Source organism: Haemaphysalis longicornis, unplaced genomic scaffold (assembly GCF_048455015.1).
Source record: "Haemaphysalis longicornis isolate Haplotype H1 unplaced genomic scaffold, Haemaphysalis longicornis Haplotype H1 scaffold_1, whole genome shotgun sequence".
Lineage (NCBI taxonomy): Eukaryota > Metazoa > Arthropoda > Arachnida > Ixodida > Ixodidae > Haemaphysalis > Haemaphysalis longicornis.
The window spans coordinates 33,982,912-34,002,498 of NW_027526203.1; the positions used below are offsets into that span (position 1 = coordinate 33,982,912).

A 19,587-nucleotide genomic window follows, 5' to 3' on the forward strand; every position below is an offset into this window, starting at 1 on the left:
CATCGACGAAACGTTGGGAACAGGAGGAAGCTTGAAGGCAACAAGACGGATGTTGGCTATTAGTGATTGGTTATAAGGAATTTGCTTATTAATGATCTTCACGGGGCCAAAATCAATGTGGAACCCTTAACTACGGCGTACCTCATCACCCGTGTAGCGACGGCACGTTAAACCTCACAATCAATCAATTAGCACATAATGTCATGAAACGAGGTAAAGCTGCAGGCGACGACGGCATAACCTTAGACCTTCTAACGGAGGGTGGAGACATAATTCTGGAAAAGCTTGCTAAACTATGGTCAGAATGTTTAAAGACTTTAAGGTAGCCAAAGCCTCGAATTACGCCGACATAGTTTTATATCAGAAGGGGATAAAATGGTCTTAAGAATTACAGGTCCATAAACATTCTGTCGGTTGTATACAAGCTGTTTACCAAGGTAATAGTTAACCGCATAAATGGTAGCCTGGACTTCCAACAACCCAGGAAGCAGGCTGGATTTACAAGATCATATTCTACGACGAATCACATCCACGTCATCAACCAAGTATTAGAAAAATGCGCAGAAAATAATAGGCCACTTTACACAAAATTTATAGACTATGAAAAAGCGCTTTATTCAGTCAACACCGCCACAGTGTTGGACGCTTTAAAGGACCAAGGAATAGAGGAGACTTACGTGCGACTGCTAGACGCTATATATAAGAATGCAGAGGCAGCATAATCCTTTACAAAAAAAGCGAAAAATTCCCGATCCGAAATGGGGAGCGACAAAAAGATGGAATCTCGTCAAAACTGTTCGCAGCATGCCTGGAGAGTGTCCTGAGGAAGCTTGACTGGGAAAACTTTGGTTTGCGGATAAACGGGTAATACTTTAGCCATTTGACCATTGCAGATGATATTGTCTTGTTCAGTGAATCAGCAGAACTAACAAAAGTGATTGCAAATGTACAATCAGCAAGCATGGCAGTGGTGCTAAAACTAAATATGAATAAATCCAAATTAATAATAAATATGCTTAAAGCTCCCTCTTCAGCATAGGTAACCAAACACTAGAAGAAGTAGAAGAATACAACTACCTCCGACAAGTGCACAGGGCTGACCCTAACCACAACAAAGAAATCCGGCGCAGAATAGGATTAATTCGGGGTGCACTCAGCAAGCACTCCCAAATAATAAAATCAGCTACCTTTATCTCTGAAAAGAAAGGTATTCAATCAATGCATCCTGCTGGTGATGACATACAGAGTCGAAACTTGCCGCCTTACTTAACAACTAGAAAGCAAACCGAGACCCGTCCCACGTGCCATGGAGCGAATAGTAATAGGAGTAACCCTTAGGGACAAGAAATGAGCGACTCGGATTAGGGAGCAAACTCGAAAAGAAGGCATTATAGTTAAAATTAAGTTAAAGAGCTGGACTTGTGCTGACCATGTAGTACGACGCACTGACAACATGTAGATCATGAGGGTAACAGAATGGACACCGAGAGGTGGGCTGGAAGAAGGGGAAGGCCATTCACTCGATGGAGAGACGAAATAAGAAAATCCGCGTGCAAAGAATGGACTCGAGAAGCGCAGGACAGAAGTCGGTGGAAGCCATTAGGAGAGGTCTTCGTCCTGCAGTGGAGCTAAACAGGGTGTTGACGATGGTCGATAATGATGGATTCAAAAGCAAATACCCTTCTTTTGGTACTGAAAAAGAAGAGACATTTTTCCACTTTTGATGACGATTTTATTTGGGAGGTAGGCCTCGCTTGCCGTTAATTTTTGCACTTTCCGCATCCTTAGAGCCCGCAGGCGAAGCTACTGCAATAAAAATTACTATGCCGTCAATATCCTTAGCGCCGCCTCCCCTCTGAAAGCATGTGCGTCGATTTCTTTGGGAGTCGACGACCTACACTAGGCACCAGGTATGACTCGTATGGACGTCCCTCAATCTGCCCCCCACCTCAAAAAATAAGATATTCTGTATCCGCGTTTGGAATATAGAGACACACAGATATAGTGTCAGACTAGCCGCCTAAGCATACGGCTGTGTTGGACAACGTCCGTTCGCGTTAAGTTCGGAGAGACCGATACCGGACTTTGCTATGGGCGCTGCACTTGCCGCATACTAGGCGGGTTTACCATGAGCGAAAACAGTCAATAAAAAAGGCTACTATCCACCACATCCTCATCATCACTATCATCATCATCATCATCATCATCATCATCATAATCATGGCTGATAGAAGCTGACCGCCATGAAGGAAACAAAAGTTTCCCTCATGGTGACCCCCCCCTCAGAAAAAAACTCTATCCGCCCCTTATATAATCTGGAATATCAATGTTTGCTGCTCAGAAGCTTGGGCAGTTCTTTGAGCACACGGAATTCAGGACTTTTATGTCATACAGAATCGCATAATGTCAGATAGGAATGGATCTATCAGCCTCCGGTCTTTCCTGGATGGTGAAGATCTGTATTAGACCTACGAAATGAGCTCAGCATTCTTAGTCAGAGTGGCGCCCCAGCCCTCAGCTTCGGAAATGCAAGAGTGGAAATGCCAAGCGTTGTAGAAACGGCCAAGCGCTCAGCTGCGGAAATGAAAGAGTGGGAAATAAGCACGCGAATGTGCCAAATCACGTTCTAGTGTACTGTGGTGTAAATACAGTGGAACACTGTTCATACGTTTTTCACCGGACTGGCTAAAGAAAACGCAACAACCAGGAAAACCCGGCAGTGAGGAAACTTTCGAAAATGAACGCAACAGTGTAGCTTTGACTTGAAACCATGTATTTCTGCTATTTTCGCTTTCGAGCGCTAAAAAACTCGAGAATGTAGGATTTCAGCTTTTTGCGATCGTTGGAAAACACTACAGGTGGTAATGCAAGGTCCCTAGCGATGTCGACTCTCTTCCGCGCTGCTGCTTGTGTACTGCGTTTAGTAGGTCAAGCTTTTTCTGAAGGGAAAACACGTCTCGTTTCTGCGACGCCATCAAGGCATGACAGAGTGCGCGGCTCCAAGTTCAACGGGGTTCTCAAGGCTTGAAGTGCACGATCATGACGAGAGAGCGTGCTATTCCTGCGGTGGTGCTTGTATTGCAAACACGCACTTCCGGCATTCCGTAGCAAAACTTCCGTCGTAAGCACAGTGATGATGGTGATAGCTTAGGGTAACATAGGGCCATCTAGTAGTGACGAATCGCAACCGTGCGCGGCTTCATGCAGTTAGTTCCTCAAAGCGATCGGAGTTGCTAGTTGGTGTATGGACATGATGCGTTAGTTCCGTAGCCAAACCTGGCCAAGGCTCGTCAAACATCGAAATGGCGGTCCGTGCATGTTGCCCGGCGTGTTTGGGGTGTCAGATTGGGACGAATGATCAGGGAACGCACTTCGACCCACGACGTAAGAGTGAGGATTTTGATACATGGGACTCTATGTGAGCTCCACCGAAACTAGACAAAAAAAACTTAGCAGCCAGGAAAACGCAGCACTGAGGAGTGTAAAAGCAGAGTTCTACTGTAATTCGGCTCTGACGCCTCTCTCTACTGCAAAGCTGTTTATACCACTGGAAAGTATTTGTGTTGTAGTTCTCCGCGCATAGCCGAGTTCTTTCAAGGAGCAAAACCTTCCTCTGTTGGAAGAGACACAATCGGTAACCGCTGCTTTAAGAGAAAACTACGCATCGAAAATATTAACTATAAGGGTGTATTCGTTGACAGAGCAGGACGGCCTCCTCAGCTCTTCCCAACAGCCATGAATCCCATGAATAGCAAAGGGAAGTGCAATATTTCCATGCAAATTACTGAGATATTCTGTTCTGCAAAAGAAATCGCTAGCGAAGATGCCAGAGTAACACCATTCAGGAACAGCATGATTATCAATATTAGACAGCACGCTAGTTTCGTGGGAACTAATTTCCATATTGCTATGTTTCCAAATGCTCTGGACGGATACCAGGCAAAGAAAATGGCGGCTGTCCGGAGTAAGGAAAGAAGGATGTAGAAGGAAGGCAGAAAAGGTAACCTGGCTAAAGCCTAGTTTCCTATCGTGCATGGGGGAAAGGGAAAACAGGAAAAAAAGAGGAAGGAAAGAATAAAGACAAGTTGCAGCAGACAGGTATGCCCACCGCTAAAGCACTAAACGTTTAATTGCAGCAACTGCCCCTGGAGGCTTTCAGTCTATATTCTGGTGTTTAAGTTCATCGCCCGTTGAAACCGTAAGAGTTCCTCAGTCGCCTTCTGAGTGTGGATGATAAAGGGGGCTAGTGACAGAATCTTCTCCTGCGAAAATTACCGCCGAGAGTCTAGGTTACTCAGTGCTCACGACAGCTTCTTTCTTTCAGGCGAAGAGCGTGGGCACTCGCATGAAACCTGGTGTACCGTCTCCGGCGTGCCGCATGTTTCGCATAACTCACTTGCTGCCATTCCTATTAAGTAGGAGTAAGCATTTGTGAATGCCACCCCCAGCCAGAGACGGAAAAGAAGAGTTACGTCACACCGTAGGAGGCTTAGAGGAAGGGGGCGTTGCAGGTACGGGTCAAGGGCACCAACACGTGAACATGTAATCTCCTCTGCAGACCATTGAGAAATTGTTTCCTTGTCAAGTATGCGGAGGGCCTAGCTGCGTCTGTCTTAGGCAATGGAGTGAGTACAGTCGGCGCCGTTTAATGCGCCAACCGGGCGGCAGCGTGCCATTTTCATTACTGACATTGCCGCAGTCACTGGTAATGCTCTTCAGGGCGACATCATGACCCGCCTGGGCAGCGTAGTCGTGCGCATTCTTATTTCTACGAGTAGCTCTTCGTGAGGTCCCCGGCACAGGGCTGACTGGAGTGACTGAGTGGCTTCGAAACACGGAAGATAGCCCATCTCCGGCATGAACTTTGCTCGATGGTGTGAAGAGCGCTACGGATGGCCCTCAGTTCTGTAGCCGTGGAGGTTGTAGTATTGGCTATCCTGAATTAGCTGGACAGGGATATTTGTGGTGTAATAACAGCGCTGGCAGAACCCAACAATGTTACCGAGCCATGGTTCGCTCACTGTACTTCGTGTGCAGGTACGTCAAAGTTAGCGCCTGCAGGGCCGATATTGGCAGATCACACTTTTTTCTTTACTCCTGGAACATCTAGGCACACTTGGGGCTGTAGACACACTACAGCAGAAGGAGCGGTCCCATCGCCGGCGTATGTTCGATGGCATGCTGATGTTATGGGTAGCTACTAACCGTGCGAAAGGCGCCCGGGTAATGGTCGCTAGAATACCCGCGAAGCGATGATCAGTTAGGCGGGTGAGGTGCCTGATATGTTTCCTGAGTATTTCAACTTCTACGAATGTTGCCAAATGGTGATTCCGATCCAAGGCAAGGGTCGCTGCAGTGGACGCACACCGTGATAGGCTGAGACAGGTTCACAAGGTCTGAGCTTGTGCTTGTATACCCTGAAATGACAGAGTAGTTGTGTGGCATGCTCCAGAAAGGACAGGAGCACTGTACCGCAGACAGCTCAAAATCAGTGCGTTGTAGAGCTTTAACGTCGACTTCATTGGTGCTCAGCACATCTTGCCGCCGATGAGCTTGACTACATGTACCACTGCAGAGAGCCTCTTGTTTAAACATTTACGTGAGCGCTCGAAGAAAGACCTCTGTCGACAACTATGCCGAGAAACGTGATTTATCACATGATACCCTTTGGCCATTACTATACAAAGGGTATGCATATATAGGTTTTCGTGTTAACGCAAGCAGTGCACATTTGTTGCTGGATATTTTTTTTATTCAGAATTGTTTCCACTGGTTCTATCCGTGAAGGGGCAGAGATATAGGCGGAATGTCCGACAAAGCCTCTGCCCCCCTACGGTTCAGCGTAGAAGGTAATGCAGAAAACGTATCCTGAAGCACGCAACAAAAGACACGCGATACACAGTGCTTAGAATAGAACATTCAAGCATTTAACATAAGGTTGAATAGAACTCAACAGAATATTTCTTAACATTGCCCGTGCAAATAGGAAGTCGTCAAGTCTGCGGTATTTTGCAGTCGGTCGCACACATGCTGACGAGTCACGCCATCTGCCCAAACACGTATATCGTCGGCATATATCGACACCAGAACCATCCTTGGAAGGCAGAAAGTCAGGCCAGTTAGTGTAAGGTTGAACAGCGTAGGACTCAGGACGCCTCCTTAGGGAACACCACGGTGAGTGTAGTGACCTGATGTCGGTCCATCTGCAGTTCTTACAAAGAATGACCTCCCCGTGAGGTGGTTCTGTATTCACTGGTAGACCCGGCCACCCAGCCCCACAGCCCGTAGTACCTTAGCAATCGCATCGTGCTCAACGTTATCATAGGCCCCTTTAAATTCGAGGAACAACGCAGCATACGTGCGCTTCACACTTCCGTTGCTGCACAAAAGTCATCAAATCAATAACACAGTTAATGAATGAGCGCTTGCAAAGGAATCGAAGCATGAAATCACGGTAGACATTGTAATGCTCCAGGAACCACTCAAGACGTGCATGAGTGATGCGCTGCACCAGCTTTCCAAAGCAACACGCAAGTGAAATTCGTCGGTATGCCATTGGATCGAGCATACTATTTCTGCCTTCAGAAGCGGAACGAGGCGGCTAGACGACCATTTTTGAGGAACAGAATCGCCACACCATAGGTCGTTGAAATATTCCAACACGGCTTGTCGGGAATCCTTGCAAAGGTGACAAAGAGCACCATATGTGTCTTCTTCAGGCCTAGGTGACGAAGATCGCTTGCACGCCTCCAATTCCGCCTCCAGTTCTTCCATGCAAAATGGGACGTCCATTCTTAATTCCCGTGAAGCAGGGATGTCACTGGAGAGCAACAGTATAGAAGGGCCTGCTCCACTGGCTATCCTCACGCAGAAGTTCTCAGCCACTTCAAGTTCTCGGCGGTTCTAGTGAACAGCCAGACCCTTAATTTGGAGCGGTGCTGTACGGGAATCATAAGCCCTCACACAGTTTTCCAAATCTTCGACAAAGGCTTGCGAGGGTCGAGCGAGTCACAAAAAGATTTCCAACGTTGTACTTGCAGTTGAGCAATGCGTCGCTGGATCTACTTTTGCGTTCGTGTGCAAATTCTCAAATATTGGAGACATTTTGTTCGCCGGTATCTGCGTTCGGCGCAGCGACGAACAGCACGAAGGTGCTCCAGCTCCACGTAAAACTCTGTCACTTTTGGAGACAGGCGGACGGAACGCTTGCAGGCTTGGAGTGTGCTTCCAATGGCAGTCTCTAGATTTTAAAGCTCACCGCTCCGGCAATTGTCTTTCATTCTTGATTTGAATTTTGACCAATCGGTTATCCGAATAACATTAGGATCGAAGGAAGTAGATCATCTCAAAAGAGCCGAGATTCTGATTCCTAGAAGCTCCGTCTGTTGTTCCTTCTTCGCCCTACACGCGCTGCATCTTGCCGTCCGGCGGTGTACCCGTGATCGCCTTACGGTAGTGCATGTATTTTCGGACGTCGCCTTAATACTTTGGTGTCAGATTTGCACGGGGCTTTACCCTAGGAAGTGTCCTTGATCGTGGGTGGCATGTGCCTCTCTGCGTCCCGCCTAATTTCTTCTTGCTTCTTTTTTTTATTTCATTAGCCATAGACAGGGCGCATCGGGAAAAGTTTTCCCCGTTGGTCCGTGGACACTGCAACTCCGGAGGACATAGAAGAAAACAGCTCGTGTGGACACGGCTCGTGTCGATAGGTTGGCTTCGGTGACACGGCGTACGGCCTTTGGTGGCTCGGCCGATGTGGCGAGGTCGTGGACGCGGCGGCCCTATTTCAGTTTGCGTTTCTCTGCGTGTTTGGTATGGCTCATGGAGTTTTGTCGCACACGGCGTGTGACAAACACCCAGATGCGGGCTTCTGAAGCGAGAACTGTCATTGCAGAACATCCACTCGAAAAAACAAAAAAGCTATGCATAACACAAAATAGGCATTGTTATGCGCTAAAAAGCCAATATATGCCCGTATGATTGAAATAGGCCCTAAAAAGTTCATATAGTCAAAATAGGCACTTATAGGCAGAATAAACTATAGCTTAAAATGCTCCCCTTCCCTTATTTCATGCTTATATGTTAAATAGGGTTAAATGGGCTTAATACGGACTCGAAGAGAAAAATAGCATTTTCCGTAAAGTTCCGGTCTCTAATCATAAGTGTTAGGTTTGGCTGGAAATATGAGGGGATCAGTTGCACTTCGCCTGATTTGTATAAATGACGTAGGACGTGCAGGTGTCTGCAGTAAATAGTTTTCATGGAAAAGAACAGACCTTGAAACTTTCGCTTCTAAACGATTTAAATGGTTTAGGGCACACAAAAAAATGGTTGCCTTATAGCAAAAACATACCACCAATCGTGCGCTTAAGAAGCGTCCCGTTTTATTTTTGTCTGCTTTCTGTTGGATTTTGCTTACCGGGTGAATATTACCTGCTGGCGTTGAGTTTTCGTCAAAAGTTTCTACATTCCAAGATAACAACGTAATACAGCCTCTTCGCAATGCTCTTGCTTGGCCAATTCATGCTTTGGGAACTTCAAGCTGCTTTTTGAGCTTCCTTCCTCAGCCCTTTCCCATGTAATAAATTAGCTAATAAGCTTGATCTTTTCAGTGCTCTCTCGCAGCGCAACGCCGAACAGCATGATTTCATTGCGGGATTCCACAGCGTAACATTCATTTTGAGTCCCGTCTTATGCTGGGCGTGGTTATTCGCAGAAATTTTATTTTTAGCTGCATGGATTGGCCTGTCAGGTGCATTGTGAAGCTGTAACACACGTGATTACCTTAGAGTATACGGATGGCAAAGTGTCGATGGATGAATTCATGGTATTAGGTCTCGCTTACCCCTGTGTTTTACCGCGGGGGCTTGTAAAAGAGTTGTTGAGTAGTAGTAAAGCTTTTATTTGGGATGGGAGGGCAAACACCATTTAGTGGTGAAAGGAAATTATGAGATACGAGAGTGCAGGGGTTGCATCGGCTTGAAGCACATTTTTTTTAGACGGTTTGGAGTCTTTTTTTAGACGGTTTGGAGCCGGGCCACTCCTTACTGCACTGTTGCCCATTTCGTGCACAGGGACTTGTCTAATGCAGTGCGTGCTTCTAGGCTTATGCTGCTCGGATCTGTGCGTCGAATGTTGTCTTGACAATGTTCATCGAATAATGAACATTGCCATATTGAGTGGCCAGCGGATAAAACCCCCTTTTCAGGCACTACTGAAATGACGATGTGAACTGCTTGGCGTGTCGGTACATTACTAGTAACCTATGTATTTTTTTAATGCAGGTACAAGGGATTTCTTAAGGATTGTCCAAATGGCCAACTCACAGAACAGGTGAGTAAAGTCAATATTGGTGTAATTCTGTATTGTTGCAACCACGCGTACAGGACACAGGACTTCTTGGCGGCAGGATGACGGCTTTTTGGAATGATGAATGGTTCGACCGGTAAGAAAATAAGGACTTAGTTTCTCAAGGATAGCTGGGTACTGACAATCGCTGATGTGGCCCCTCACACTTATTCCACTTATCAAGAGGTAGGCTATTGCACCATTTGGAAGGTCTTAACTACTTGATTTTTACTGGGCACCAATCCGGCTCCCGGTACAGAGGATTGGTGGCGGCATCGGCGCCAGCAAAGGCGGCGGCGCCGCTTAACCAAACGAGCGAACGAGACACCCTAGCAGAAATAAAACGGCTGAGGAGCACCTGGTGAAAGAGTGAGGGGGAGGTTGGCACGCGCTGCTAAGGCGTCATCTCCCAGCAGCGTCGCCACGACTAAGTGGGACTCTTCGATTTACAGGGTCGGACTCACCATGGATAGTCCGCGGGTAGCCCGTGGATACCCTGAAGCCATATGGATACATTAAAATCGAATACGGTCTGCTTCTTGGTGAGTCCACGGTTAGTCCGAGACTGTAAATCGAAGAGCCCCTGTATGTCTCACAATGCCTCTAGCACTTCGCCAGACGCTCCTCCTTCGTTTGGAGCTCGTCCGAGCAACGTGCCTTTTGGGCCGGAGGCTCAAAGACGCTTTGACTAAACATTGTCGGCGGCAGCGAAGTGCTGCCATGACAATCGGCTGAGTAGCGCACGCCATCATGCGTTCGCTGATCACCCGATCACATCCTGAGACGCAGCAGGTATGCGCCGTGACCGATACATTCTGCAGTTCACGCTCCGCACAAAGTTCGCATAATAGAGTATTGTATTCTTGCATGCTTTTATTTACTTCAGCATTGCTTCTGGTTTAATTAAGTTGTCATCCCATACATACCACTTGTGTGATGAGGAGGGTTCCATATCAGTGCAGGTGGGGAGCAACTAGGCATTAGCAAGAGGTTGTGTACAGAGCATGCGACTCTTCTTCAGCTCCCTTTGCACACCCAATAAAAGAAATAATGTTTCTTTGAATGAAGCAATTCGATCGTTTTATCGCATAAAAGAAATTAGCGCATGGAATAAGGGAACTCTGGTACGGTATACTTCTGGCTTTGCAGTGCGTTACGCCCGCTTTTTTACCTACAACAAACCCATAAAGCAAGTTACGTGAAATAAAATAGCCTAATGTATCATAAGAAGCGTTTTAATACGGTCTTACATCTCTACAGTAGTGGAAGGGCTCTAAATTTTAGTTATTGCGTTTCAGTAATTACTTTTCTCCCGTCCTGAAATACTCGCAGTGTTAGCTAGTACAAAAGGAAATCTTTAATGGAAAGATTACTCTGCTTTTGGAATTTCCATCACCCTTCGCATCCTCAGCCTTTAGTCGTCACCCCACGATAACACCAACGGTTGTGCTATCCTATTCCGTTGCATCGGCTAGAAGCATTCCTTTCGCTTCAGCGCAGGGCAATTTTTTCCAGCCTTGAAAGCGCTGGTACCGGAGCAACGAAACCACTTAGAATGCAAATAGCCTTCAAAATGCGGAACTTAACCAATCGGCTGATAACATACCAGTTGCAATTGACGTTTTTGTTTTAAATACATAGAATTTGGGTCAGTTCCATTTCCGGTTACTTTATTTTGTCTCCATGAAACGTAATACCACAACAATAATTTTAGCAACAATACAATTAATACTATGCACTCAAGGACTCCCGTAGGTATGCTGCACCCAAATGCCCCGACATTACCAATCACGATGACCGACAGAGCAAATTAGGCGACAGGCGAAGCCCGCAGTGCAATAACTAAAAAACGGGGTACTCGTGGCACTAGACAATGAAAAATGTCGCGCTCGCGTTCGGCAACGTGAAGTCGCTGGCTACATTTGCAGTCTGGTAGATCTTTCAAACAAAGTAATTTGCCCAATTCCTGCCGTTGTGGGGAAAGTACACAGACTGGAGTGTCCAGCAGGTGTTAGAGGATTAACGGTGCTCTTCCAGGAAAGACCAACTGTAGCTGGAGGTTCGCAGGCATTCGGCCTGCGTTTCTAACGGATAGAAGCTGAAACCACGTGCATATACTAAAAATTTCAGTCCTTTTGAGAAACCACGCGATAATGCTACTAATTTGTAGTTGAACAGTTGCTAGTGAGCTTGCATCTCGTCGTTTGCTCTTTCCTATAGCTTTCTTACACCCCTTTTTGGCCGAAAAGATTGCACGAATCTTGTCCAATGGAGAACACTTTTAAAAGGTGTTTTGGCTAAAAAAGGGTGTAAAGATGAAAACGGGTACTCGTGTGAACACCGTAAAAAGGGTCTAAGGTTGCTCAACACCCTAAAATAGGGAGTGGGCAGCGGAGCTACGTGTGACGGTGTGGATGGGCCGCCGAGAGCAAAGCATCACATACAGACACATTCTACATGCAGAACTCACACTTGGCCATCAATTAAATTGCTCAAGATAACTAACTGGATGCATGGGGACAGCGAGTACATGCCTACTTAGAAATATATCAGTTCTTCATGCTTTTATAGCAAGCAGACGAAAGTTCTCCAATAGAGCCGGTGGGCTGGTCGCAAAAATAAATTATTTTAGCGCTAAATTTGGAATTATGCATTTTATTGTAAGCATATACAAATTCTCATGCGGATTTGGAAAAACTTTTTAATCGAGAGGTAGTTATTATGTTCAATAAATAATAAAATTTTATTAAATGCCAGACAAACATTCCCCGCCATCTCAACGCCCTTCACAAAGGGTGTTCAATATTTTAACACCCTTTTTCCCAAAAGGGCGTAAAGCTACAAATTAGGCTGTTGAAAACTGATAAAGAGGGTGTAAAGAAAAAGGGTGTAAGAAAAATAGTGTAAGACACATTCAAATTTGGAGGTATTTTACACTGGTGGACAGAAAATTTTCTACAAGTGGAGTATGTTTTTTACCTCAGGATGTTTCACACAACGTAAATTGGCATGATTTATTAAAACTGAAACAGTTTAACCGTGAACTAGGTTCGGTGGCGTTATCAAAAAAGGACAGAGAAAACGAACTGCGCTCCCTGTAAAGGGTGCACTACCACAGATAAGATATTATACCAGTGAAGCTGGCTTTGTAGCCTGTTCGAGTGTTATCACAGAATGCGCAAGCTTATACGGATCTGTTACTACACCATTTGAAAGTCACTAGTCTTTTTTGAATTTCAAAAGCAAAAAGAATTGGCGCAGCTTGCAATGGTGGTATAAGGCTAGAGAAACAGCATAGTTGAGGGTCGACCTAGCTTTTTTCCTTCCTGGATCCGCTGTCAGTGGGGGGGACACACAGGCACAGCCTCGTAAAATCTGGTTAAACTTCGCCTCACCCCTGAGAGCTTACCGTAGTTTAGCAAGAACATCGCAAATCCTAGAAAACGTAGCAAAACCTAATTAGCGACACAGAAAGAAACTGGATGGACCCGCAGCTGCGCTGTTCTTTTTTTGAAACTCAACGTTTTTTTTTTCAACACCCTACAGAAAGCCAAGCGTGTTGCCATCGTTCAACACCCTTTTTGCCACACAACTATAGTTTTTTCTTAATATTAAAATTGATATTTCACGTGCCAAAGCTGAACTTGGGGCATGGGACACACCGTATATGGAAACGAGCGATCATTGCAGACGAGCAGTCTTTTATTGCTTTTGTATATTTCTTCGAGTAGAGGAGGGTGTCAGGGGATGTCTTGTTCTTCACAGTGCAATTATACATGTCTGCATGACCTTATTCAATGAACAGCTGAACACATTTTCCACACCCTTTCAGCACCCGAATGAAAACCAAGGGTGTTGAAGTTGATCAACACCCTTTTTTTCACACAAAAAAGGTGTATAGCTAGGAAAGGGTGTTGAGATTGAAGAAAAAGAGTGTAATGGGCCATGGGTTCCGAACACCCTTTTTGCCCTTATGCTACACCCATTTTGCCCTAAAGGGATGTAAAAAAGGTTTAGTGTGTACTGAAGTTTCGGGTGTTTTTTAGAGCACCGCCAACTGAAAGTGTAATGGCAATCATGTCCATATCACTGTCTACTGTAGTACAAGTCACAGGCTACCCAGGCGTTCAAATGATATGTTGGTTTACAGTAGAATTTACTTGAAAGTGTGATAGAAACAGGCTACAGAAATAGTTTGCGATTTCTGCATTCATCAAGAAGATGCAAAGCGCCTGATTTTGAATGGTACATTCGACATTAAAATATATGCGGACAAGACAATATTCACACGCAATTATTCTGAATAGTTTGTAATTATTGAACTGTAGGGACAGTATAATTCGAGCTTTTTGGCAGCTATTTATGCCTTGCTGTCTGTAACTCAAGAAAGGCAAGGCAGGCAAGGTAAATGAAGACACAAGCTCAAACTACCACAACTATGGTTGCACTCAAAACGCGTGAGTAACTCTCTTTTCTCACAGACTACGCATATCGGAAACACTTCAGTGCACTAAAAATAATTTAAGGATGGTCACACTGGTGTGCGGGAAACGTCGGCGTCAGCTGAAGTCATAGCTGATTTGAAGTATTGATAAATTGATAGTAACCGAGTTATAAAATTGTGTATTTTCTAGCCATTTTATCAGACTTTCCCGAGATTGCTGGCAGCCTTTGCAGCTATGCCGATATGCTTGTCCAAGGATCACCCATTTAATATAGTAAGCTCGTCCACGTGCAAACTATGCCCTTTACCTACAACTTGCCGATGCGACAAGTTTCGGCATTGACAAGTTCCTGCATCGACACTGATAGCTGACGCTATAAAAACTGAGAATAACTTCTTGCTGGGCTAGTTGCTGAATAGATGCCACGATTTGAAGAAAAACAAAAGCACACGGACGAAGAACAGAGTAGACGAGATTAGCGCCTGTCTCGTCTACTCTGTTCTTCGTCTGTGTGCTTTTGTTGCGCTTCAAATCATGGCAGCTATAAAAACTAACGCAATTAACTACACAGGCGCTGCGGGCATTAGTTGGATAATTAGTCGTAGCCACTTACTGAGCGGACTTACTCTTACGTGGACACGTACTCTTGAGGACACTTTCGGGTACTCACATCTTCCTCCCCTTCTATCTATCCCGCGTGGTTAAGTTGCTTAACGAAAACGACGCAGGGGTTATAGCAGTTTATTACGCGTTTTTTGTCAACCTTTTTCGAGAAGAAGAATATTTTGGAACCATGAAACGAAAGCCTGATATCATTGTTCTCATGTGGAGTTTCGCTTCTGCCTGTTCTGGCATTCTAAACTGGCAAAAAAATGAGCAATGAGCAGTGCGATTTGTATTGTGCTGGGCACCTTTACCCATTAACGTTACGCCCCGTTACGCCCTCGTCCCGTAAACGTTACGCCCCGTTCATATCACGGAGAAAGAAGTGGCCTTGTTTTACCCGAACAGTCCTTTCCTAGTGCAACTGTTTAACTTCAAATTAAAATTACTTTTGCTTTAGGTATTCGACCCCTAGATTCATAACCTCCCTTGTAATGTAGAATGCAAGCTTCATGAATGCACTTTATGCGTAACTTTCAGTATTACGCCGCGTGTAACGTCAGGTTTACCAGTATCCCTTTTCTGGTACCTTTGGCAAGTTCTGAGCCCAAAAAAACTTGCTCCTGGTTGCCCTTTCATTTTCTTTCAAAGCTTGCGCCTCACCCTCGAGAGGGACGTTAAGTTACAAGGTAAATTTTTAGCTGCCTGTGCAAATCTTGCTTGCGCTAGACCATAGTTTGTTTCGTTTTTCGGGGCACCAGGTATAGTGACTATGGCACAGCAAAGTGATGCTGCGATCGGTAGAAGAAAGAAAACATTCTACGTGTGTATGCAACTTTTGCTCCCCGGACTTCTTTATAGGCAACAATGTTGACCCATGAAATGCCTGGGGAAAAGCAGGTGCTTGTTTCCACCGTAAGACCAGATGTGCAGAGCTTTTTTCCCGCTTTGTGGGCATTAACTCACTCTTGGCGTTCGCAGTGATGTTCAATTGTTATACACATTCTCAAATGGCTCTTTTGAATCTCTGTAATGCTTTCTTTTGGCTTCTATACTGTTCATTTTTCCAGGGTTTTCTGAGGATATACAAGCAATTCTTTCCTCAAGGTGATCCCTCGAAGTTTGCATCGCTGGTTTTCCGGGTTTTTGATGAAAACAAGGTGAGTGAATGTCGTCTTCCCACTCCTTAGCTTGCTTTTTTATACAAAACACTATAGCGCTATTCCACGAAAAAGGGATCTACAGCGCTTTGTAAGTCACTCGGAAATCACATAAACGATAATAATAAAATGAAAACGAAGACCGTAGGGGGAGTCAGATGACTCAGCAAGAGCTGTTCTTTCTCCCTTATGGTCACGTGACCATAGAGGACGACGTGGATGTATTATGTTGGTGAGGATACCATCCGAAAAAGGTAGGCTCGGTGCGGCGCTCGGTCTTAACGGCACCGACAAAAGCCGATAACGATTGCCGGCCGCAATGGCTGTTTACCATGGCTTACACGTCATGCATCGAGCTCTTTGCTTCTTGCTATAGTTATAAAGCAGCCGTCTTTAAAATAAGCCTTAAGAAACCTTCGGCACAATACTTTCAGGCCGAAATAAAGTTGTGAAGGCACAAGAAAAAGGCGGGCTGTCGCTTTAAATGAATATATGGAAAGAATAAAAGGGTTCAATATTGAGCGGTATACCGTAAAGCGCGAAAAGAAACAAAAAGAAATAAAGTGCTGAGGAATTAACAGGAAAACTTCAAGGATTAGTTCAGATTTATTTAGCATATATGGTCACGCAATTGTTGTGTTTATTACTTTGCTGCCATCACTGCAGCTGCTGAGTACACTTTCAAGCTGGTCGACTTTTTATGCCTCCAGTGTATGAAGACTGAGTTCCGCAAAGTTATCTCGCCGCGTTTTGAAGGTACTAATGTTGTAGAAATTATTCTTGTTGCTGTCTAAGTGCGCCGCATACCTAATTTAAATTCCCCAAACGTTCTGAAAGGGCTACTAAACTTCAAATAGGTGATCTACAAAAGAGAGTGCATGTGCTGGTCCTTCTCTCTGCCTCGTTTCATTAGTGTCGCATGCTGCAAGGTTGTATACCGAGGTATCCAAGCTTCCACATAGTAGTCATTTCTCATTTGCTGTACACCCAAAGCAAACTTGCATGCATGTAGAAAAAATGGTTCCGCGAGTTTAAAGGTTGATTTTTGTACTCCAAAATTCAGCTTAAAGGTGCTACACGTGCAGCGGATTATTAAAACGCCTTGCAACGAGTTCGAGCGGCTAGAAATGGGTCGCACTGTATGGCTTGTACTCAAGTGTATGATTCGGAAAGTACAGGGGTTGCTTCGTGTGAGACAGTTGGAACTACTTTGCGAGTTCTTCCGGCTATCGCGCTTGTGATGATGGAGAATATGAGCAAGATACTCACTTTCAAGTTATAAATCTGATCACGAAAAAAGTGGCTTTGGCAAAAGAACTTCATTGCGCCCTGATTTTCTGCGCAGTTATTAGTACTGACTGCCTTGTCACTGTGAGTGCCTTGATGCAGCTTACAAAGCTTAAAAAGATGAATAAAAATGCTTTAGATATCAACATGATATAAAGCGCGGTTGGCCAGTAGCCTGTTTGATGAGTTCGTTAAGGCTGGGGTACACAGAGGGAAGGATGTTTATTTTGCGGAAGTTCGGCGTGGGACGGGGCGGCACACGGTCGATTTTGGTAGAAGGTCCATACGAATTGAGGCCCTGCATTATTACGCGATCCTGAACGCACAAACATACAGATGGGCTCCTTTTTATGAACACAGATGGAGGGCTTTGGTTATACGCACTTTGAACCGGTGCTTAGAAGTGTGTAACCACTCGGAATCTTTCTTGTCGCAGGTCGTACGTCTAGGTGTTCAGTTGCTGCGAGTTGCGAGATTCTTTCAGTAGTCTCTACTTAAGCTGCAGATAATATTTGCATTCCCAGAAGGTATGCTTCAGGTTGGTACTACATTAGAATCGCAGAGGCTAGTTTTGTAGCAACGAGTCTTGTCGGACACCGCTACGAGTTTGTATGATGACTCCGGCAATGAAGTACTCGGCGGCGCTTTGAAGTTAGAGATTACCTTGTTGACAATCTCTTATATTCAAGGCATAGGATTTAAAATGGCACACGTTTTACATAGAAACAAGCAAAATACTCACAGGCAGTTGCCGGAACAAATGTTACGGGAAAAACGTTTGCTGGCGTATCCTCGCCTGCTACCACTACTGTCTGAACCCTTAAACCACTATACTCCTCAGTTTTATTACACAAAATCTGACTACCAAAGCGCTGTCGCAACAGATAATGAGGAGGATCTATCAATTAACCCAAATAATGCGGTTTATTCACAACAGCAAAGGGATTGTAGGAATATGTATAAACAGTCATGTGCCCCTACAATCGGTCTCTCTCAAGCGTAAAATTAATGGTGTTCATCAAAACACGTCAGTGATGAAGGAGGAAAACAGAGCTGACAAACTCTCAACATTGATTTGCTATCTACAATTACGGCGCTCAACGTGCTACCAGAAATGAACGACATCATAATAACCGAATCAGGTGCAAGGAATTTTTTGAACACGCTTAAACAGTGTGCGCGTGGTGCCCACGGGCGTTTTATCACATCCTTAAAAGTTGTGCGGTTCACATTGCCGAATTTGTAGTCGTATTGTATGACGTATCAATAAGGTGTGGAAAATTGCCACGAGAGTGCAAACTATAAAATGTCACGCCCCTGTACAAATCTGGCAACCGTGATAAAGTATTCAGCTACAGACAACTATCACTAACTCCCATCTGTTGCAAAGCCCTCGAACAAATATTTATTCTTACCTTATTAAACTCTTTCAAGATAATGTGGTCACTCCGTCTCAGCGAGGCCTTCGCACAGGTCTTTTTTTGCTTTACACAACAAACCTAATACGTACATGACATTGCTTTATCATTCGACCATGCCGTACAATGTAACACTGCTTCTTTTAGTGCGGATCTGTTCAACATTTCTTCTGTTCGAGCGGGTCGTCAACAAAAAATTTCACTCGGCGAAGTAGAGCGGGGAAAATGCTAGGTCAAGAAGTGTGAGGCAATGTGGCGAGGAGGAGAGAAGCCCACGAACAGGCGTTGGGAGTGAAACTGGCAGTGTAACCACTGTGCCACCGCAAAGGCTCGAGGGGTACGGGGTTAGATGCGGAGGGAATACTAACGTGTGCAGCCAGTTGCAAAGAAAAAAAAGCGCTTCCCGGGGTGGCAATCGCACCAGTCCCTCCAGTTATGAAACCGCTGTCTATCCGATTATGCTATCATCGCATTCTGGGCGCACATCGTTTTCTCTGGCTTCGTAGTGCGGGCGTTGGCTCTGGACTTTGGCTGAGTTGAAGTGGACGTTTCCTTCGGACATTGGCGGTTTCGAGTTTAGACTTCAGTTGGGTGGATTTTGGACCTTCGATTTAATACAGTTTGAATAGAGAAAATTTCGCTTTTTAGCTATCTTTTCCTTAAAGAAGGGGCAGACTTAAGAGAACCCTAGTAAAAGCCAGTGAACACCAGCAGCTGCGCTGTTTCCTCAGTCTTCATATCATCAGTTGCTATGGTGGCCGATTTTTTTTTTACTTTAAAAAGGCTTTTCATGTTGTCCTTCACACTCTTATGCTACATAAGTTGTCACTTGTCGGTATTTCTACGACCCTCGTACACTGCATTAAGGATTACCTGAATCCCCGCAGGGGGCATCTGCGCAAGCAGATGTTTGGTGTATGTGCGACACCACGGACCCCGAGCACCCACGTCTAGCCGTGCGTGGCAGAGCCGTGTCCGGGGAAAAGGGGAACCTGGTGGTTGAGCCAATGCCGAGTGTTTGGACCTTTAAGGCCCCTCGGCAAAGGCAACACACCACTTTGGCCCACGCTTCACGTAGACGGCACCTCCGGCCTGACCCGACCGGAGGGAATCGGCAGTCGCCACTTCCTGTCCTCCTCAACATCTTTTACTTTCCTATCCTCTTTCTAACAACTTTCCTGTCACCTTCTCTCTTCTTGGTTCTTCTCCTTTTCTTGGCGGCTAGGGTTAACCTGGTGCGGCTAACAACCCTGTGTTACGCCATATGTGGTTATAGCCGTGGTGTAAATCTGGCGCAGGCAGGCCTTGCTTGCAAGTACCTGTCGC

At 45.4% G+C, this 19,587-nt stretch overlaps 1 protein-coding gene across 1 annotated transcript in view; it reads left to right on the forward strand.

The window, feature by feature from the left end:
* The window catches only part of LOC144175800 (frequenin-2-like), a 559,531-nt gene that overhangs the window by 322,385 nt on the left and 217,559 nt on the right, over nt 1-19,587 (forward strand). The window contains exons 3-4 of the mRNA XM_077704804.1: nt 9,285-9,333; nt 15,467-15,556. Of these exons, the coding sequence (XP_077560930.1) occupies nt 9,285-9,333; nt 15,467-15,556 (139 nt within the window). The remainder of the gene's footprint in view (nt 1-9,284; nt 9,334-15,466; nt 15,557-19,587) is intronic.